This window comes from Phocoena sinus, chromosome 15, assembly GCF_008692025.1.
Source record: "Phocoena sinus isolate mPhoSin1 chromosome 15, mPhoSin1.pri, whole genome shotgun sequence".
NCBI lineage: Eukaryota > Metazoa > Chordata > Mammalia > Artiodactyla > Phocoenidae > Phocoena > Phocoena sinus.
In genome coordinates, this window is record NC_045777.1 from 31,434,406 (window position 1) to 31,456,882 (window position 22,477).

Genomic DNA, 22,477 nt, shown 5'->3' on the forward strand with positions numbered 1-22,477 from the left:
ATCAGTGAAGAGATAAGTATGATCCATAGCTCACACAACTGTGTGTCTGTGTATGGCCAAGTCTGTCTAAAGGAATTCAAACAATTTGGTCTCAAATAAATTAAACATTTCATTAAGATAGAGAACAATAAATATGTACAAATCCCTGTGCTGAATGTAAAAATATATCTGCAAACTTATAATTTAAGAAAGTCTATCTTGGCTTAGGCCCTGCCATATCAGCAAAAATCTGAGTTCAGAAGATTTTAGTGCATATAAAGCAATGAAACTGTCTCCTGCTATTCAGGGGGCACCTGTGCCCATTTTAGCCAGAACCCCAGCAGCACAGGGACACAACCCAGCCAGGACTTCCCTGGGGTATACCACAGACAAGACAGTGAGCAGCCAGCACCAACTCCTCCTCCTGGAAGCCCTCCAGGACATCATCTCTTTTGAACCCCTAAGGGTGCCATGTCCTAAAGACCTCCTTAACTTCACTCTCTATGGCCAGGCTCTGGGGGCATGTTTTTTTTGTTTTTTGTGTTTTTTTTGTGGTACGCGGGTCTCTCACTGCTGTGGTCTCTCCCGTTACGGAGCACAGGCTCCAGACGCTCAGGCTCAGCGGCCATAGCTCACGGGCCCAGCCACTCCGCGGCATGTGGGATCCTCCCGGACCGGGGCACGAACCCGTGTCCCCTGCATCGGCAGGCGGACTCTCAACCACTGCGCCACCAGGGAAGCCCCATGGGGGCATGTTTTTTATCTATAGCAGCAACCTTGCTGATGCTCTCACTAGTCCACACTCAGTTGCTTTCTCCTTCTCACACACATGAGATCCTCTCATGCACAGAGGAGGCTCCTCTGCCAGTGGCTTCCATTGACATGGGACTGGCCACTGCAAACACAATACCATAGCAAAAAATCTTACTTGGAAATGTATTTATCTTGTCCACATGGGACTAGGGAAGTTTGGTGACTGTAGTCCATTCTTCCTTTCTCTTTTCATCAGACGAGAGGCCTATATTTGAAAGGTGAAGACAGAGGTTAAAGTCAGGTTGTGTCCTTAGGAACTCAGCAGACCATGTACCAGGGGCGGGGAGCACATGGCTCTCTGTCCCTGCCCCAGATCCACAGCTCGAGCAGCCCAACACTGACCCAGGGCCAGGGAAATGCCACACTGCTGGCTGCTGCCACTGCTTGCCACAGCCTCTGAGAAAAATCCCACTTGATCATGGTGTATGATCCTTTTAATGCACTGTTGAAATTCAGTTTGCCAGTATTTTGTTGAGAAATTTTATATTTTCTTTCATCTAGTATTTCAGCCTGCAGTGTTTTTTTTGGTTTTGTTTTGTTTTTAATTGTAATGTCCTTATCTGGCTTTGGGATCTGGCATTGTAAAATGAGTTTGGGACTGTTCCATCTTCTTCAATTTTTTGGTAAGAGTTTGAGAAGGATCAGTATTAACTCTTCTTTAGATGTTTGGTAGAATTCACCAATGAAACCATCTGGTCTTGGGGCTTTTCTTTGTTGGGAGGCTTTAGATTGCAGATGTTCAATATCACTAATCATCAGGAAAACGTAAGTCTTGCAAACTATTATATACAGGATGGATAAACAACAACGTCCTACTGTATAGCACTGAGAACTATATTCAACATCGTGTGATAAACCATAATGGAAAAAATATGAAAAAGAATACATATGTGTATAACTGAGTCACTTTGCTGTACAGTAGAAATTAAATACATTATAAATCAACTATACTTCAATAAAATTTTTTGAAAAAACCACAATGAGATATCACCTCACATTTTGATGAATGGCTATCATCAAAAAGACATGAGACAACAAGTGCTGGTGAGGGTGCAGAGAAACTGAAACACTTGTGCACTATTGGTGGGAATTTGTAAAATGGTGCAGCGTTGTGGAAATCAGTATGGCAGTTTCTCAAAAACTTAAAAATAGAACTGCCATATGATCCAGCAATTCTACTTCTGGGTACATACCCAAAAGAACTGAAAGTAGGACCTTGAAGAGATATCTGTACACCCATGTTCTTCACAGAATTAATCACAACAGCCAAAAGGTGAAAGCCACTCAAATATCCATCAGTGGATGAATGGATTAACAATGTGGGGGGTATATATATATATATATATATATATATATATATATATAAAATGTAATATTATTCAGCCTTAAAAAGGAAGGAAACCCTGTCACACATTACAACATGGATGAACCATGAGGACATTATGCCAAGTGAAGTAATCTAGTCACCAAAGGACAAGTACTGTATGATTTTACTTACATGAGGTACCTAGGTCAAATCCATAGAGACAAGAAAGTAGAATGGTGGTTGCCAGGGGCTAGGGAAGGTGGAATGGCAAGTTACTATTTAATGGGTATAGAGTTTCAGTTTTGCAAGATGAAAACAGTTCTGTGGCTGGATGACAGTGATGGCTGGACAACAATGTGAATGTACTTAATGCCATTGAACTGTACACTTAAAATGGTTATGATGGTAAATTTTATGTGTGTTTTGCCACAAATTTTTTAAATGGAAAAAGCAGGCAGAAAATCAGTGTTATAGTGACACAATGTGAAAAGGATTCAACCCACTGTTGCTGGCTTTGAAGTTGGGGGAATCGGGTGCGAGCCAAGGAATGTGGGTGACCTCTGGAAGCTGGAAAGGACAAGGAAATGGATTCTCCCCTAGATCCTCTAGAAAAGAACACAGGCCCTGCCAAAACCTTGATTCTAGTCCAGGAAGACCCATGTCAGACGTCTGACCTACAGAACCAGAAGATAATAAATTTGTATTGTTTTAAGCCACTAAGTTTTGGTAATTTGTTACAAGAACAACAGGAAACTAATGCAAAGGCTCCCTAAGGAAGGGGTATAAGTGGGAGGAGGGGAGTGGAGGGCAGAGTTCCATTCAGAAAATTCATACCCCACCTGTATACCCAAAAGTGGTACCCCAAGAACACAACTGGTCTCTCTAAATTTTAATTTTTCAATTCTTCAAAAAAGGAAAAAAAATCATAAAATTTGGAGTATATATGTACTGCAAAAAAAGGAAAGAAAGTCAGACTACTGAGAAAGTTTTTCTTTTTTTCTTAAGTGGCAATTACCATAACTAGTGAGTACCCATTTTTTTAAAGCACCTCTTCTATGCATATGTAAATGTATACGTTCATTTATTGTGTGCCTAAGATGTGTCAAAGCTTTGCGTTTACTGATGGCAGTTCAACAGCAAGTAAACTGGCACAGCCCTGCCTTCAAGTGTACATAGTCCAGAAGGGGATATGAGGGGAAAGACAATTCTATCGAGGAGGGCAGGTACCACAGCAGCACACAGGAAAGACACCTGATCTGGACTTGGGTGGGGTCCCAGGAGCTTTCTGGAGGAAGTGAACTCTAAACTGAGACCTCAGTGATGAGACAGAGCTGGCAAAGGTGAGGGGCAGAGTGGTCCAGGCAGGAGCATGCACCAAGATGGGGTGGTGTGTGTGCTGGACCTTGACCATATGGAGGAGTTTGGACTTTGCAGTACAATGGGGGGTGTGGTAGGCTGAATAATGGACTCCAAAGATATCCAGGTCCTAATCCCTGGAACCTGTCAATGTCACCTTATATGGTGACAGGGACTTTGCAGATGTGATTAAATTAAGGATCTTGAAATGGGAAGACTAACCTAGATTACCTGGGTGGACCCTAAATGTAATCACAAGTGCCCTAATAAGAAAGGCAGAGGGAGATTCTACAGACAACCTCAGCAGAGAAAGATATTTGAAGATGCTACGCTGTGGATGAAAGGTGGAGAAAGGGACCATGAGCCAAGGAACACAGCCAGAAAAGGCAAGCAAATGAAATTCCCCCCACAGCCTCTAGAGGGAGCGCAGCCCTACTGACACCTTAGTTTTGGTCCACTGAAACCAATGTCAGACTTCTGGCCTCCAGAATGTGAGTATATTTTTGTTGTTTCAAACCACCAAGTCTGTGATAATTTTTTTATAGTGGCAATAGGAAAACAAGGGAAGTTATAAGGGAAGGGTGTGATCTGAGTTGAAGTTTGGAATGATTATCACACTCTGCTGTCTACTTTGAGAAAGGATTGGGGAAGAAAACAGAGGTAGGGGGACCAATTGAGAGGCCTGTCCCAGGGAAGCAGGCAGTGGGGATGGAGTAACAGAGTCTAAAGAGTTTAAAGAGGTAGAGAAAAAGTCATGATCCATCAATAAAAAGATTTGGAAAGGGCCAGATTCGACATAGGGGTAAAGGCAGAGTCCAGCACTATGTCTGGCTACTGGTGAGGATAGCGATGAAGGTGGCCATGCACAGTCACAAGCACTGGTGTGAGGAACACGGGCTGAGTCTGAGGCAGGGCCATGGAACCCCGTGATGCAGATGACATGAAGCACAGCCAGGCCTGCGGCCCAGGAGAGTGACAGTGTGGAGCTCCCAGGGAGGGGAATCCTGGCTTGGCTGAAGGAAGGGAGGTCAGGAGAGTGGAAAGATTACCAGGGAGAGAGCAGGGAGGGCTGCAGGGGCAGGGCCAAGGGTAGGGATTCAAAGGACCCAGTAGGTCAGGGATGGGCAGAGAAAAGATGAGTCCCTATAAGGGGAGGGAAAAGAGGAGACGCAGTATCCTGGAAGCCAAGAGAACAGGGGGCCCCGAGAAGAAGGCCAAGATCAGCAGAGCCAGGAGCTGGTGGTGGGAGCCCAAGGGAAACCCAGAGGGGCCTCTGATTTACCACACAGAATCATGGGGGACCTCGGCCAGAGCCAATGCCAAAGCTTGGATGGAGTAGAGATCAGATTAGTAGTGCCTGGCCGTTGACAGACCTCATCCTGAACATTCAGGTCTTTCTCCAGCCAGGGAAATATCCTATACTTGCTTTGATTCCTGCTTCTCTTCCTTCCATTCTTGTTTTTTCTTCTGCAATGTCTCTATCCCCTCTCTCCAGCACTATACATACATACATACTTACATACATCCCTGCAGTTATCCTCCAAGTCTCGTATAATTTTTATTCACAGTCTCCACCTCCTTATTTTCCCCAGAATTCTACAGATAATTTTCTAACTCACTGATTGGATTTTCTGCAGGACTCTCATTCACTGCCTCCATAATAACCTATAATTTGGTAATTTTGTTTTGGATCTGAAAGCAATCTGTCCTGCTCCCAAGACAAATCCCTTTTGACACTACATCCTCTTAAATCTACTGAAAATACCAATTAGAGAAATTAAGTCTTCTCTGCAGTTACTAAAACTATTTGGTACTTGAGGAAAACAGGCAGATTAATGAAACAATATCACATACAGAAATAGACCCAAACATATTTGGGAACATAGAATGTATGCTACCTTTCTAAATAGCAGGGAAAAGATAGATTAATAAAACAAAATGTTGCTGGAGAATTGACTGGCCTTTGGAAAGGGGGAGATGCGGAATCTAAATCCCTACCTTACTCTTCCACCAAAAGGAATCATAAATGAATTAAAAACTTAAACATTAAAAACATAAAATGCTAGAAGGAAATGTAGGGAAATTTGAACTGGGGAAAACTTTCTTGACCCAAAATCCAGAAGGCATGATGAAAAAAGAAAACCGGATACCAATTTGTAAAAATTTTAAGCTTCTGTTGAGAAAAAAAGTTTACCCTATCCTGAGTCAAAAGGCAAATGACAAATTGGGGGAAAATATTTACAATACATATTATGAAAGGTTAATCTCCTTAATATGTAAAAGTCTTTAATAATTCAATAAGAAAAAGACTACACTCAATAGAAAATTTGTCAAAGCACATGAACAGATAGTTCACAGAAAAATAAATACAAATAGTTAATAAAGATGTTCAATCTCCCTTATCACTATTTTTTACTTACCAGGTTGATATAAATCATCAAGTAGTCTGATGGCCCAAATGTGGGAATTCTCTAAAGCTCTGTCTACATATTGAGTGACTTCACCAAGGCCATTGTTATAAATCTGACCTATAGACTCACTTGGTCTAATCTTTGTCTTCAGCCTGACTTCTCCCCACCTTTTTTCTTACTTTTACGTTTCTTGGGTTAGGAATGTTAGGAAAATACTTACACAGCCGACCACATTGTTGAATTGAAATTACAGGTAGCTGATTCTAGGACCCAACCCCTCCTTTGTCTATCTCAAGGACAACAACTGCATCTGTCTTCATAAACTTTCCAACCATCACCACAAATCACTGGCTACCTCCAGCCAGCTGGAGAGGGAAAAAAAAGCCAACTACATTTACATACACTTTAAGGCAAACACAGTAGCAGAGCAAACAAAAGGCCGGAAATTTACAGTTCAGTCCAATATTGCTTAAGCAGAGTATTGTTCTCACACAAGGAAGAGTCAGAGGAAGATGGTTGATGGGGCTGGGATCCACATTCAATTGGACACTTCTGCCAAGGGTGCCTGCCAATATCTACAGTCTCGAAGAGAGGGATTTGCTCAGCTAGCTGGCTGCAATTCTTCTGCCTTCTCTGTTATTATCAAGAATTTATGAAGCCCTCCTGGACTCCACAATGCCTTGTAAGGATCATTTCCAAGCATCGCTTCCACATTGCCTTGAGAATATAGAACCAATCTTCACCATGTCTTTGAAGAGGGGAAAGCAAGACAGAGAGGAAGGAGGATGCTTCCCACATCAGCCAGCATCTCAGGCACAGAACGGAGACAGCTCACTGCTTCCCATACAGAGAAAGGAGGAGAGAGACAGAATGGGACAGGAATGAAAGGGCAGATTTGACACAAATAATCTTTGATGTGGAGTCACTCTTTAGAAGTCTAAAACATATATAAACCTACTGAACCCCCCGTGAACGTGGCCATTTAGCCCTCAAGATTTCTAGATCAGTACAACTTCTCTTTAGAAAAACTTTAAAAGATAAAATGTGTATTGAATGTCTACTAACTACAAAGCATGTCTGCTAACATGTCTGGAGATGTGAATACCGTTGGGCTTACCAAGTCAGGACATGAGCCTCCTAGTCAACTAGTTACAGTGGAGACTTGTTGAGGCCACTAACCAGTCAGTCCTCTCTTCTGGCACCACTTCATGCCCTGGCATGTTCTGGGTTCTCCTCAGCTCCATTAAATGCCTGGGCAATGCCATGCAGCCTGTCAGCAGAACCTAGCACTTCCCATGTGAAGACCCATCCACTACTTCCTGCCTGTTCCCAGGACAATTTGAGGGCACAACCATCCCTAAGATCCAAGAGAATGTCTTGACAAAGGGAAGGTTCCTAAGCTATTGAAGATCACGACATCCCAGCTACAAAGAACTTTCTACGCCTGTTTTTCATGCTCTGTGAGTGTGCCCATGCTTTTCAGACCCAAACAAACTCACATGTTCCCTAGACCCGGATCCAAAACTTACCTCCTCCTACAAACTGTTCTCGCTGTCCCTGGGCAGTGTTGGGGGGATAGGCACCCACACCTCAGCCTGTCCTTCATCACAGCACTTACCACCACACAGAAACCATTCATTTGGTGTTTCTTTCCTCTCCTAGGCCTACAGTTTTCTCTCTTTGGACCCCCAGCTCTCACACTGTGCCTCTCTCCTGCAAATATTCCCATTCTCATTATTAATTCTTCAGCGGAGACAGTGGATTCAACAGTCAGCCCAAAGAAAGCTAACCTGCTGTCTTAGGTTAGGGAATTCCTAGAGGCAGAGGTCAAAATGAGGATTCTTGTGCACATGAGTTATTAAGGAATTGATTTCAGGAGAAACCTGTAAGGGAGTGAGGGAAGAAGGACTGGGCTGGGGAAGGAACTGGAGCCCAGCCACAGCCTGATCCCATGGGAGCTCTAGGGCGTGAACAACTCCACCGAACTGTCCCACCCTAAGACAGGCAGGCCAGGCCTTTGTACCCCACGCTAGTCAGTCACTGGTTGAGAGCCACCTCTGGGAGGAGGGGGTGAGCACCCAGGCATTATCCTGTAAGAGAAATTCTCAAGACTAGGGAGCAACTGAGACCTGTCGGCAGTCCACACCCATAACATGCAGTAGATAAAGGGGGGGCTTCCCTGGTGGCGCAATGGTTAAGAATCCGCCTGCTAATGCAGGGGACACAGGTTCAATCTCTAGCCTGGGAAGATCCCACATGCCACGGAAGCCCGTGTGCCACAACTACTGAGCCTGAAGTCTAGAGCCCACAAGCCACAGCTACTGAAGCCCGTGTGCCTAGAGCCTGTGCTCTGCAACAAGAGTAGCCACAACAAGAGAAGCCCATGCACTGCAACGAAGAGTAGCCCCCACCTGCCGCAACTAGAGAAAGCCTGCACACAGCAACAAAGACCCAACGCAGCCAAAAATAGAAACAAATAAATAAATAAGTTTATTAAAAAAAAAAAAGAATCCACCTGCTAATGCAGGGGACATGGGTTCGAGCCCTGGTCCGGGAAGATCCCACATGCCACAGAGCAGCTAGGCCCGTGAGCCACAACTACTGAGCCTGCGCTCTAGAGCCCGCAAATCACAACTACTGAAACCTGCATGCCTAGAGCCCGTGCTCCACAACAAGAGAAGCCTGTGCACGTAACGAAGCGCAGCCCCCACTTGCCACAACTAGAGAAAGCCCGCATGCAGCAACGAAAACCCAATGCAGCCAAAAACAAATAAATAAATTTATTTTTTAAAAATTAGATAAAGGGGATCTGGGTGGGTACCAGTAGCGGCCACGACACCTGCTCCACGTTAGGGCTTGAAGCTCCTGGCTCCATCACCTTCCTCTACCCACTCTCAAGCTGGGACAAAACAGCTGCCTGCACAGGATCTCCAGGTCCGGTCGGTACAAGGCTGAGCTGCAGGAATGGGGACAGACTTGCCCAAGTTCTGGACCAGTCAAAATCCTGTAGCTACCCTGTAGCTGTTGCACAAAGGATCCTTTCCTCTTTCTTTTCACAGAACCGCCCCCCCGCCCCCCCGCCCCCCCCACCCCGGCACTCACAGGTGTTTCCAGCCTCCCCAAGAATAAATGAGAGGCCAGCCAGGCTCTTGAAATTAACCAGCTCAGTTTCCTGTGATGAGGGCAAGCTTTAAGTCCTCAGGAAGCTTGAGGAGGTGGGAAAGGCATCAAAGCTCTGTTCAAAGAGAGCAGAAGCTCCTCTGTTCTTAGCTCTTGGTTCCTCCAGACTCCTGTGCCCTCACTCGCTTTCTGTCAGGGAGCCCAGAGAACACACTGAAGTTAATCTGGTCGCAGAGCATCCCCAGGAGGCTAGCTAATCCCTACACAGTTTCTGTTCCAGCCTAGAGACCAAGTGTCTCTCATCTTATTGATCAACTGGGAAGTCCCCAGCAGGCAAATACAGAACAGAAAGGGGGGCCACCCCTGGCTGGAAAGTCCAGAGTGAGATGAAGAACCCCTGTGGTGTTTTGTTTGTTTTCTGTTTCCTAAAGGGTCTTTCTGATTGCATAACAGGAGCCAGGCCCCACCCCACTCCCACCTCAGCTCCAGGGTAGGATGGGGGGTGCTGGAGCAACAGTGAATTTATAGGACCCAGGCAGTCCCAGTCTCTAAGAAAATATAACTAGGAGAGAGAGACAGGCTGGGAAAGGGGAGGGCTTATTCCATGAAGCATTCCCAGTGGGGCAAACCCCACAGAGCCACCCCCTAACCAGCGAGAAGGACATGCACTTGGCAAGCCTCAGCTGAAACCAAAGTGGGAAGGAGTAACAGCTGAACTCAGGACACACAACATCTCAGAGGTTCTAATTCTGGGTGCTCATTAGACTCTCTTGGAGGGGGAATGGGGTAGGGGGTTAATTTGAAATTCCTGATGTCAGGGCTGCAACTCAGACCAATTCCATCAGACCCTCCGGGAGGAGGTCCAGCCACAAGCATTTTTAAAACCTCCCCAGGTCATGACAATGTACAACCAGGGCTGAGAACCACTATGAAATCTGATGAGGATAGAGCTGTGTAAACTGAGGACACCCCCAAATGCATCTCAACGAAGCCTTTCAAGAATGGAAGGAACAGAATTTTCTAAAAGCAAACTGAGTTGAGTCTTCAGTGCCCCCCTTCCCATTACTAATATTTCAAAGGGGAGAGGGGACAGTGCAGAGCATCCCCGAGGATCAGTGTGTACAGGCACAGAGCTGATGCAAGGGGCCCCATCACCAAACCAGGGCACCACACCCCAGAAGCCAGGGAGCCAGCTGCAGGCCCCAGATGCAAAGGAAACACTAGCTGGGGGCCTGCAGCTTCCCCTTTTGGGGCCTCTCCCCACCTCTTCTCTGAACCCTGGTCGGCCCTGCCCTCTGGGGATGATCTGGAGCTCTAGGGTTGGAGAAGAAAGTTATCTGACACGGTGCTTCATACTATCCATGGCTTCATACTATCCGAGGCAGTATCGAAGACTGCCTCATCAGGTCTCCTGAGGGCCTGCTTTGTAACCAAGCAGTGGGAGAGGAGATAGTGCTGACCCCTCCGCACTTCAGCCTCCTCGTATGGGGGCAGGAAGAAGTGTTGATGGCAAACAGGAAACCCCAGCCCTACTGCGCCACACAAGGAAGGAGACTTGAGCTGCGACCTGGGGCGCTGCCAAGATCTAGAGATTACAAGAGATTCCACCTGAGCCTGTCCTAAACATGGGCAAAATTCGTGCTGCCTAGGAAGGAAACAGCATACTTTGCCTTCCATCTACATGGTTTCTTCAATAAAAGGCCCACTTACTTGTCAAACCCATGTGCCTCCTCCATCCTTTTCCCACCCCACGTCCAGGCCCCCAGGGGACCACCCACATGGTTCTCAGTCACTCTGCTCAGGAAAAGAACATCAAACAGCACCAAAGGGAGAGATAAGGTCAAGTGTACTGGGTATATGTACTCTACTTCCTCAGCTTTATTGTGAATGTGAATACAAAGCTTTGCCCCTCCACACCCCAAAAGGACGTTAGAGGTTAGGGAAAAGGGAGGCGAAGGTATTTGGGAAGAGGTTGGCTTGTCCTGCCTGAGGAGGGAGGGCACTTAACGTGGAGGCAGGTAGCAAAGAGGACTAACAGAAGACTAGTCAAAGGAGGCCCTGGTCTCCTGTTTCCCTCACAAATAGGGAACAGAACAATCACAACAGTATTACTATGTTAATAATAAAACAACAAGTGTGAATAATAGACAACTACCAGAAATGCAAGCTTACTACAAGCTAGATATTACCTGCTTCGACTCATTTAATCCCCATAAAAACCCCATGAAGAAAGAAACAATAATATTCCCATTTTGTAGATGAAGCAACTGAGGCGCAAAGAAGTGAAGTAACTTGTCCAAAGACACACAGCCAGGAAGAGGCAGAGCTAGAGTTCAAACCCAGGACTGTCTGATGCAAAGCAGAACCCTTATTTAGTACAGCTTCTCTTGAGGTGAATGGGAAGAAAGAGTTTTCAGCTAAAAGTCACCTGGCCTGGCCATATTCTAGAGAAGTGTATATCAGAATCCCCCAGAGGGCTCATTGAATACAGATTCCTGTCCCCCTCCTCCCAATTTCTGATTCAGTACCTCTAGAGTGGGGCCTGAGAATGTGCATTCTTAGCAAGCTCCCAAGTGATGCTGGTGCTGCTGCTGACAAGACTCTAGAAGCCTTCTCCTATTCCTTACAAGAACCCACAGGGAAGGCTTTATTTTTATCACTTTAAAGATGAGGAAACAGAAGGTCCCGGAGGTCAGGTGAATTGTCCCAGGTCACAGAGCTGACATGATGAGGCCAGTGCTCCTTCTGTGGTGCCCTGGCTGGACATGAGGGTCTCCGAGTAGGACAGGCAGCTGGAGGCTGGCTTCAGCTGCTGGCCACAGCCCTGGGGAAGGCAGGTGAGTCAGTGACTGGCCTGGCAGACAAACTGAAGGGAAAGCAGACCTTGCAGGAGCCTGGGATGGAGATCCCATCCAGGGACCCAGGTATTTGCAATGTTACAGAGCCACAAATCCCCAGACACAACTCACCCTCTGTCTAAAGAAAAGCTACCCCCTACACTCATGGGCCCCCAAAACAGCCTGCCCCCCTCCTTCTGGAAAAAACCTGGGTGCCTGACTGACAACAGGTACGAGACCCCTGCTGACAGGCAACCTCACTTCTATCTCAGGAGGCAGTCTCTGTCTGGTCTACCTGCCAGATGAGGACCTGAGATTCAGCAGGACAGGTGGCCAAGCTGGGCGCCCTCCTGCCAGCAGCAAGGTCTGCAAAGCCCCAGCTCCTTCCACTGACAGCTGGGTCCTTGACCCTTCTTGCTTAGGCCTTCCTCACACAGGTGTGAGTCCCTCAGTGTGGCTGGGGAAGATCTGAGGGAATGGTCTCGGGATGCCTGCCGGGAAGGCCTGCCTCCTACTCTCACGCCAGCGGGCAGGTGGCCAGGCGAGTGACCCCAAGAGTCACAACAGTCACCCCCCGCCAAACGATCATTTCGCGGGCCCAGATGAGCAACTACTTGTTTATAGGGAAGTCCCGTCAACATCCACAAGCTTTTGACTTCAGGACGGATATTTAGAAGGAAACCTTAGCCTCATAGGGGATGAGCAGGGTGTTGGAATGGGGCCAAAAAAGGCATAAAGGAAGCAAAAACTCCAGACAGAAGAAGCGGTATGTGTGTGAATGTGTAGGTGTGGATGTGAGTAAATGTATAGATGTAGACATGTAAGGGAGAGTGTGTGTGTAAATGTGTCCGTATGGGTGTGAGAGAGCGTGCAAGTGCACATATGAATGTGTGGTATGGGTGTGTGAGGGAGTGTGTGTGTGTGCAAAGAACTTAGACTCCAGCTCAGAGACCCCAAAGACCCAGAAAGCGAACCCTCCAGTATTTACAGGCCCCAGGGAAGGTCCTGGCCACTTCTGCCTCCCTGATGGAAGGGAAGCAGCACCTCCGTCATCTTCAGCCAGAGGGACCCTGCCCAGATGGCCCCTCACAGGATAAAACTCAACAAAGTGCAAATCTCCATGTAACTGACTTGGCATGAGGAAAGAGTGGGAAGTTAGTGGAGGCATACAAGACACATAAGACTAAGCATTCCTTCACCTGCATTTCTCAAAACCGAGGGCTATTTTATGGGGTATTTAAAGTCCTGCCTTCAGAAGGGCAAATTAAGCTTTCCTCCAGCCCAATAATTGCAAGGTTTAAGTGGAGCCCTGTCCCACAGGGAGGGCCCAAGGTCTGTGTCACTCTTCATGCTCTGAGCCCCCACTCGCCGTCAGCTCCAGGCACTGCTGGCTTATCCTGGCAGGTGAGGAGGCCGTCTCCAGTTCCGCACTTCCTACAAGCACAGGTTTCTTTCTGGCCACGCTTCCTGTTTACTAAGTGCTTCTCTGAAACTCATCTCTGACCTCACATCCCCTTCCTAAGGGAACCCCAGCAGTTCTTCCCTTTTTTGGTGTTATAGGCTGAGACTATGAGCTTTGTGTGCAGAGATCTTAGGGTTTCCTCTCCTTGCTACCCAGGGCCAGGATTGGAAACCCAAAAGCCCAAAGCACTGGCCTCCTCCACCGCCAGAGACAGGCAGTTTCCTCGCCCTTGAAAGCTGTAAGGAAGGTGCCTGTCGTGCAACTAGCTGACTAACCCTAAAGAAAAATCAGCACCACGAAAAACCAAACTTCTCAAAATGGCCTTCAAAGACTGTTTCCGTAACATCTTTATACTTTCCCCACTGTCTGGGATTAAAAGAGCAGCCTTCTGCTGGGCAGAAAGAAAACAGGCAGAGCCAGGTGAAGAAATTTCCAGAGAACACAGTAGGCACATCTGTCCTCCCAGACCTACATTCTTTCACCAGCTCACTGGAGGGTTGGGGCAGGCTCTTCTGGGAGATTGCTTAATGAGAAACTTAAAAACATTTCCCACAGAACAAGACATCCCAGAGTAAAGCCGCTTGACCCACTCCCATGACCCCTGAATAGAGCCACACAACCTAGTATCCAGTTTCTGGGTACCAAAGCTTCCTGACCTCCTCTCACCTCAGGCCAGACTGAAACACACATACACACCCCCTCCCCTGCCCCCACCCCTCTGCACCATGTTCCTAATTATCCTGTCATATACACAACCCACCACATGCACAAGAGATCAATCCTTGCCCCAGATATCTGTATAATCAACTGTAAGAGCCTATGTGGAGCCTTAGGAAGAGGGCACTGATTATCTGAGGCCACTACCCATCTCCCCAGAGTTCTTAGGATCTCATGGATTCCACCAGTTAAAGTCCTCCCTGCATCCCTGGCAGGCTGACTCTGCCTGTGGACAAAGGATTCAGCAGCCATACCCACAGCTGCCATTGGTGGGTATTTAGTAGGTTGAGTTGAGCCACAGGGTCAGAAATACACAAAGAATGCTTAAAATAGAAAGGCTGAGGCTCTCCTTCTCAATCTTTAAGAAAGATGGTCTCAGCAACATGACTTCCACCTGGTTTGGACCTCACTCACTGCATGACAGCTGTTAGGTTTGAGGCACAGTGAACCCCAAGCACACCCTTTCAATCCCACCACCACACACAGAAAACCCTGGGATAAGATGATTTGCCAGCAACCAGCAAGCCCCAAATGTGATTAGTTCTGAGGCCCACTGGTCATCCACCTTTGTCCTGCCAGGCTGAGATGGAGGTCAGACGCTGACCCCCACCCCAGGTAATGGCGGCAGAGGCAGCAAGGATGGCCAGGACCTTGTGGCCCAGCCTGAAATGACAATACCAGAGACCAAGCACCACAATTCTCTCCCAGGTCTTTCTTGTTCCTTTCCTTTTTATTACACAAGTAAAACAGACTTTTTTAATTTTAAAAATATAGATAAGCAAAAAGATTAGGATCCACAAAAGGACAAGTACTGTGCAATTGCACTTTTATAAGAAACCTAGAATAGGGAAATTCATGAAGACAGTAAGTATAATAGAGGTTACCAGGGGCTGGGGTGCGGGGAGGGAATGGGGAGTTAATGTTCAACAGGTACAGTCTCTGTTTGGGATGATGGAAAAGTTCTGGAAATGAATAACGGTAATGGTCATACAGCACTGTGAATGCACTTAATGCCACTGCTATGGTCTGAATATCTGTATCCTCCCCGAATTCATATGTTGAAATCCTATGATGGTATTAGGAGGTGGGGCCTTTGGGAGGTAATTAGGTCATAAGGGTGGAGCCACGAATGGGATTAAAGGAGACCCTTCCAAGCCCCTTCTGCCATGTGAGGATATAATGAGAAGTCTGCATTCTGGAAGAGGACCCTCACCTGACCACGCTCACACCCTGACGACTCCCAGACTCCATAACTGTGAGAAATAAATTTCTGTTGTTTGTAAGTCATTCAATCTGTGGGGTTTGTTATATAGTATAGCTCAAACAGACTAAGACAGACGCTGAACTGTATACTTAAAAATGGTTAAAAAGGTAAATTTTATATTGTGTATATTTTACCATAATAAAAAATTGAAAATATTTAATGTAAAAAATTTAAGATCAAAATCTTCCAAAATTCCACCACTCAGAGACAACCACTATTAACATTTTTCTATATATCATTCCAGAGGCAAATAAGTGGATGATATGATATATCTTACAAAAATAGCACATTGTTTGGTAACCTACTTTTTAGAAATGTATCCTATTTTCCCATGTTAACAGATACACATCTGTATCCTAAATTTTTTGTAGTCACATGGTATTTTAATGTATAAATACACCATGATTAACAATTTTACTATTTGGGGGCATTTAGTCTCCGTTTTTGTTGTTGTTATTATTATAAAAAACGCTGCATGGGACATCCCTTATGCACATATTTTTCTTCATGTGTCCAATTATATCCTTAGGATAAGAATTCCTATGGGTGGAATTGCTGAGTCAGGGACTCCCTCAGGAGGATTATCAATGGAGCATTGTGAGTAAAACCCAACTAGGAATGCTGAATTCTGTCATATAGAAGTCTCTTCTTCCACATGGACTTTTCTTGGTTTCCACTTGGGTGTCTACAGCATTGCATAGTGGTTCAGGAAAGTAGGGCATATCCTTTCCATATCCTCCTTACCCACTCCTCAGGCCTCCTCTGGGGACACACCATGCCTACGTCATTAAGTGAAACTGGTACACAAGGAAGGCAAACATTTTACTGGGATAATTCTACTGAAATCCCTTGTGCCAGCAGAAAAGACTAAAACTTTAGGATGGCCCAGTGCTGGGTGCCCCATGGTGGGCAACCTAATTGTAGACATATGAAAGGTTTTCTTTTGTTAAATGCTGTTTTGTATTGACAGAAGGAGAATGCAATAGACTCTTCCTGAGGAGACCAAGGGCCAGAAGGGACCTGTGGAATCATCTAAGCCCTGGCTTTGGAGATGGGGAAACCAAGGCCCCCAAAGACTCAGAGCACTCACTTCAATAATCTTTAACTGAACCTCAGAAGTGTCTCATACACAGTGATTCAGCCAGTTCAGGGCACAGCTGAACATACCTTAAATTTTGACACCTAGTACAATTGGCTGCACAGCACGGCTTGTGAGATCTTAGTTCCCTGACCAGGAATCGAACCCGTGCCCCCTGCAGTGGAAGCACTGGAAGCCTGTAGTCTTAACCACTGGACCGCCAGGGAAGCCCCCACACCTAGTACAATTCGTATCCTCCTCACCCTGTGTACAAACTCGGAAATTAAGATCACTGATCACATCCCAGCCCAGTCAAGGCCAGGTGTGTGCTAGAGCTGGCTCCTACTGGCTCTCAAGCCTCTCTCTCCAAAGTATTATAATTCTCTATGGTCCACCAAAACACCCATTCCCAAATCCATCATAGCCCCGTCTGTACTACTCAAAGAGCCAGCAAATGTTTGCCTGAATGCTTGCTGTGTGCCAGGTCCCTGTCTGATCACGTATCACAGTGAGATAGTTATCATTTCCATCATACAGCTGGGGAAACTGAGACTCAGAGACTTTATTTTTTTTCTTCTCATTTTTTATTCAGTCAACAATATTTAAGAGGAATCCAAGATATAAAAATTTTGCAGGATGCTACCAAGGTGAGTCAGTCAAGGACTCTGCTCTCAAATTTCACAAGGTGAGAGATAGAGAACAATGAAACAAGAAGGAAAGGGATGGGCAAAATGTGGGATGAGAAGGCAAAAGATGGGGCTGTACTCCCATGGGGCATAGTCAGGGAACAATTCCTGGACGCAGTGACATTGGAAGTAGCTGGAAATGTGGCCCCAAGCTTTTCAGCCCTGAGTAGGTCCTGCTGGGTGGTAGGAGTATTCTACTTTATCAGAACCAGGGTTTATCTTTTTTTTTCCATTATGGTATATTACAGAATATGGAATATAGTTCCCTGTGCTGTACAATAGGACCTTGTTGTTTATCCATTCTATGTACAATAGTTTGCATCTGCTAGTCCCAAACTCCCAATCCAACCCTCCCCCTTGACAAGGTCTATTCTCTATGGAGACTCAAAGACTTAAAATGACTTTTTAACTACAGACTAAAGCCTTAGGTTGGTTTCCCCCAGAAGTTGACCATAAGACAAGGATTTGAGGACTTCCCTGGTGGCACAGTGGTTAAGAATCTGCCTGCCAATGCAGGGGACACAGGTTCAATCCCTGGTCTGGGAAGATCCCACATGCTACAGAGCAACTAAGCCCATGTGCTACAACTACTGAGCCTGCGCTCTAGAGCCCGTGAGCCAGAACACTATACTGAGCCTGTGTGCCACAACTACTGAAGCCCGTGTGCCTAGAGCCCGTGCTCTGCAACCAGAGAAGCCACTGCAATGAGAAGCCCGCACACCACAACGAACAGCCATCCCTGCTCACCACACCTAGAGAAAGCATGCATGCAGCAATGAAGACCCAATGCAGCCAAAAATAAATATAAAATAATAAATAAATTTATTTTAAAAACATAAGAGGGCTTCCCTGGTGGCGCAGTGGTTGAGAGTCCGCCTGCCGGTGCAGGGGACACGGGTTCGTGCCCCGGTCCGGGAGGATCCCACATGCCGCGGAGCGGCTGTGCCCGTGAGCCATGGCCGCTGAGCCTGCGCGCCCGGAGCCTGTGCTCCACAACGGGAGAGGCCACAACAGTGAGAGGCCCGCGTACCAAAAAAAAAAAAAAAAAAAAAAAAAAAAACATAAGAGAAAAGTATTAAAAAAAAAAAAAGACAAGGATTAGAGTGCAAGTTGAAAGGGAGTGGGAAAGTGAAAGAGGGAAAGGAAGGCAGCCAATGAAGGGAGACAGTTATTACTGTTAGCAACTGGGATATGGTTCTACAAGGCAACTCTGAAAGACAGCATGGAATATGCCTCAAAGTTACCCCAACAGAGAGGTGAGGGAGTTGGAGTATTTATACACTTTCTCCCATCACTCACTGGTTGAGGTCAAGGGAACACAGGAAGGATGTTGACAGCATCTATTACATTGCCCAATATCATGCTGCTAGAAATTCTGAATGCCATTCAAACTCCAAATCCAACAGTTCTTTCATTTCTCTATAGAAAGGAGCAGTTAATCAAACTAACACTATGGATAAAGTGTTATGCTGGTAAAAGTAAACCTATTTGCCAAATCACTTCGGATTAACATGTCCAAGGAAATATAAGGTATCTTTTTGCTAATTTTTATCAATATAAGGAATAGAAAAAGCCATTCTAAGTCACTTTGCTCATCTCACGGGAATTAACCAAATGCCCTTCCCTGCCCGCTTCTTCAGTGAGAGGTTGCCTTCTCTAGTTCAGTCACAGCTGCCTTGGGCAGGAGTTCTACAGCCTCAAGCTGTCATCCCCGAGCAGCTGCATCAACCTCTGATTACAGGCTCGAGTCTACCATCCAAGGGATGATTAAAAAATGACCCTCTGGCCACCTAGCCAATGGAGTCTGGAAGATGTTCCTGTTTACTGTGCCCTGCTCCCCCACTGCCTCCTGCCCCATCCCCTCCCCCACCACATCCTCCATGGGAATCCACAAATAGCCAAATAAATGAAGCCTTCAGTCATGGGCCTGTGGTAGCTTATGCAGCCTCAAAGATTTATTTACAATTCTTCTGGAGAGGCAGGGAGGTGTTTAAATAGCACAGTGTGTCATTGGGATAAATAAAGACCAAATTGTGAAGAGTGGTGGGAGGGGCGGGGAAGTGTAGAAGGAGACCACTGCCCTAGTTTTACAAACCCAGCTGTAGCAGCTCTCCGCAACTATAGCTTGAAGACAGAGACTGTACATCTTCTTCCATTCTAAGAACACTACTGAGACCTGCCCAGTTTCTCACTCTGGGCAGAGGAAAATGAATGTGGACAAATTCTGAGACTGCTCTTGGGATCATCCAGTCTCTCAAGTTCTCCAAGGGATTCTCTGACAATCTGGTCCCCCCTCCACACCTCACCTCCCAGTGAGGACACTTCCTGCCAAAAGTATCCTAGAGAAGACTGAAGGAAATAATTAGGCCAAGGTCCCTTTGTACTTTGGTGACAGGACCCCCTTCTGGCAAGGCCCGCAGTCCAGCTCTTGGCACTCTAGCATAGGTGCCAGAATACTTGGTCCTGGACACCTCTCCAGCCAACTCTCTTGGCCATTCCTAAGGCGCTCATGCACAGAAGGCAGACAAAAAGCTTGGCTCCAGGAAACAGACCAAGAAATCAAAGCAAAACTCGGTAACTGAGTGGTCCCAGGTAGGCCAGTGCATCCAAGAGTGACGAGGAGAACTGAGGGGCTGAAAACAAGGTGTAGGGTTGTCAACCATCCTGGACCAACTCCTAGGATAACACAAACTGGAGAGAGGGCCTGAACCCAGAACAGAAGCCATGCAGAGATGCAGAGAAGTGGACTCTGGGGCAGAGTGAGACCACCCTCAGGAAGGTGGGGGTGCTGCCAGCCGGAGGTACAGCAGGGGCAAAATACTGCACAGGCCCTGGCCCACTCAGCCAGGTGCAAAGGGCATATCTTCTACCTTCCCCTGGAAGAGGGTATGACTAGGGGCCCAAATCCCCTGGCCTTCTCTCAGCCAAGCTCCCCAAAAGTATCCCTCATCATTCTAACCAGATTTCACCAGCATAAAAAACTAGGACAGAGGAACATAGAATATGCCTAGGTTGCACTCCAAAGATTATCCTATCCCCCCTGCACTCCACCTCTGCTCTCCCTTCTCCTGAAGGAGGAGCAGGATTCACCTTCCAGCCTTCTCAGCACAGGGAATCCTGAATCGAACCAGCCCAGACTCCCAGGTGCCTGGGCAGGTTGCATGCTCTATCTCCACCTCCTTGTCCCAAGGCAAGAGCTACCCTCTTTCCAAAGCTACTGTCCTCTCTGAGCACAGGCATCATTTGAGGTCCTCTTCTGTCCCCCTGAGGCCCACCCGACTGCAGCAGCTCCCAGGCATCAGGCTGACCTGTTCAGAGGAGAAAGCACAGCTGGTGCCCACACTCATGGCCATACTCCAGGGTCTCTGATCCCAAATGGGCACCTCACAGGCAGACTCCACATTCTCTGAGACACTGCATTTGGACACAAGTTTGAAAACAAAAAAACAAAACTCCTCAAACTACCCAATATAGCCACTGAGAAGTTTCTTTAATTCTTCAGACCACCTGCAGAAAAATTTCCCAGTAAGGAAATGTGGATTGGTGAATAGAATAAATCCAACCCCAGATTCCTCAACCAGATGCTTGGGAAAGAAGGCCCCTGGCTCTGTCTCACAGCTGTTTAAAAGAATCATTGTTTCTAATTCTTTCCTCCCATTGTACCAAGATCAACTGTGGCAGGAATTGTTATTTGTCAGCTCATTGGTTCATACATTCATTCATCACATGTAAAGTACTTACTATAAATTTGGCCAGTTCTAGACATGGCCTCTGTTCTCTGGGAGAACAAGTTTTAGGGATCCAGATTCCACACACCTAGAAATAAAGTGCATCGCAGCGTTCAGAAGCCTGGCGCTCAGCTCCTCCTGTCACTGAGGCGCAGAGGTGCGGTGGACAACCCAGGACCCACGGAGCGCCCCAGGGTAAGATGGAACCCTATATCTCCCTGTCAGGCCACCGTGCCTCTCTGCTGTCCCCAGGGATCTCCCAGCTTAGGAACTGAGTGCAGTGCAGGCACTCGAAATGCAGAAGTGGCCGGGGTCGGCCCAAGGCACTTGCCTCTCTGGCGAGAGAGGATGCAAAGCCGAGAACCAGCGACCTCCGGTATCAGCTCCGGAGACGGGCCGCGAGCCGGCAAAGGGGAAGTACAACGAGGACCCAGGGCCCCCGCGCATCCGGCGCCCTTCTGAAGGCCAAGGGAGTCTCGGGCGCCGGAGGTTGGAACCCGCCTCCAGGGAATCGTCGGTTGAGCCGGGAAGAACAGGACCAGATTAGGATCGGACACCCCCCAGGACACCCCCCGATAAGGGTCGGGGCCTGCCATCCCTGCACCTGCCCGCCCGGCACCTTCTAGCCAGGGAATCCCGGGGACCCCGGGGATAGGGTGGGGGCGCCTTCCTGCAGCCGCCCTCGGCGTGGAGAGAAGGAAGGACGCCCCAGGAATCGGAGGGGGAGGACGAGCCTAGAGCCACAACTTTCTCCCGCGGAAGGCGGGCAGGTTGGGGTTCCGCACCTGCGCGGCCCCTGAGGAGTCCACACGCCCGGGAACCCCCAGTGTCTGGGGAAGAAGGGAGGAGAACAGGAGCAGACGAGGACTGAGGGGCTGACTTGGACGGGGCAGGGGACACTGCAGGAAAACTTTCGGCAAGGGGAGAGAGGACCGCCCAGTGCACCACACCTTGCGCCCCGCAAATCGGGCCCGGAGCCTCGCTCCCCGCGGCCCGCGGCCCGCGCCTTGCCTGCGTCCGGAGCCGGCTGCACCTCTCGCGCGCTGCGGGGACCTTGGAGTTGGAAAGTGGGGGTGTTGCGGCCGGGGACGGCTCCAGCCAGCGTCTCGGTCAGCGGTCGGCGGGCCCAGCTCCCTTACAGCCCTGCTGAGCTTGCGGCAGCAGCGCGATTGGGGGTCGGGCGCCCAGTCCCCCTTCGCCCCTCCTCGCCCTCTCTCCCGCCCCTCTGCCTTTATCTGCCCCAATCGGATCTGACCGCCCTCCCTCCCCCTCTTTCTTTAGCGCTCCATCTCTCCCTCCACCCCTCTTCCCTGGCCTTTCTTCTTCCCCCTCCTCTCCCGCCCTCCCTCTCCCCCGGGGGGGCGGGGCTTCTCCCCTCCCTCCCAGACAAAGCTGTAGCTGCTCATCCCCTGCGAGTCCGGGCTCAGGCTGCCAGCGCCTCTTCCGGCCTGGGGTGGAGGGGTAGAAGTGAGGGGGTGGGGAGGATGAGCTGGCTCACTCACCCCATTCTCCGCGGCCTTCTCCAAAAGGGATATAGTCTTGGCCCGAGCCCCTTGGTTTGCTCCGGGCGGTGACAGCCACTCCCAGAGAACAGTCACGCTGCCCCGCGGAGCCCACGTCGAGCGCCCTGGATTCCCCAGGCAGAGGATACGGGAATTTTTGATATGGGATTTTTTTCTAACACCTGCTTATTCCAAAAAGGGTTTGAGCTGAGCAAGGC

General features: G+C 48.0%; 1 protein-coding gene across 7 annotated transcripts in view; it reads right to left on the minus strand.

Moving 5' to 3' along the window:
* Positions 1–22,048, minus strand: part of RASSF2 (Ras association domain family member 2) — a 52,249-nt gene extending 30,201 nt beyond the window's left edge. Inside the window, exons 1-3 of one of the 7 annotated variants that reach the window (XM_032604838.1) lie at positions 21,708–21,910; positions 20,771–20,845; positions 908–997 (exon numbers count right to left, since the gene is read on the minus strand). In XM_032604838.1, coding sequence (XP_032460729.1) covers positions 908–966 — 59 coding nt within the window. In that variant the 5' untranslated portion in view covers positions 967–997; positions 20,771–20,845; positions 21,708–21,910. Of the gene's footprint in view, positions 1–907; positions 998–5,874; positions 8,106–8,686; positions 8,912–8,967; positions 10,051–20,770; positions 20,846–21,707 lie in introns of those variants that run through there. The other 6 variants (XM_032604839.1, XM_032604837.1, XM_032604840.1 and 3 more) reach the window with 6 other exon arrangements.
* Between the last annotated feature and the right edge of the window lie 429 nt (positions 22,049–22,477).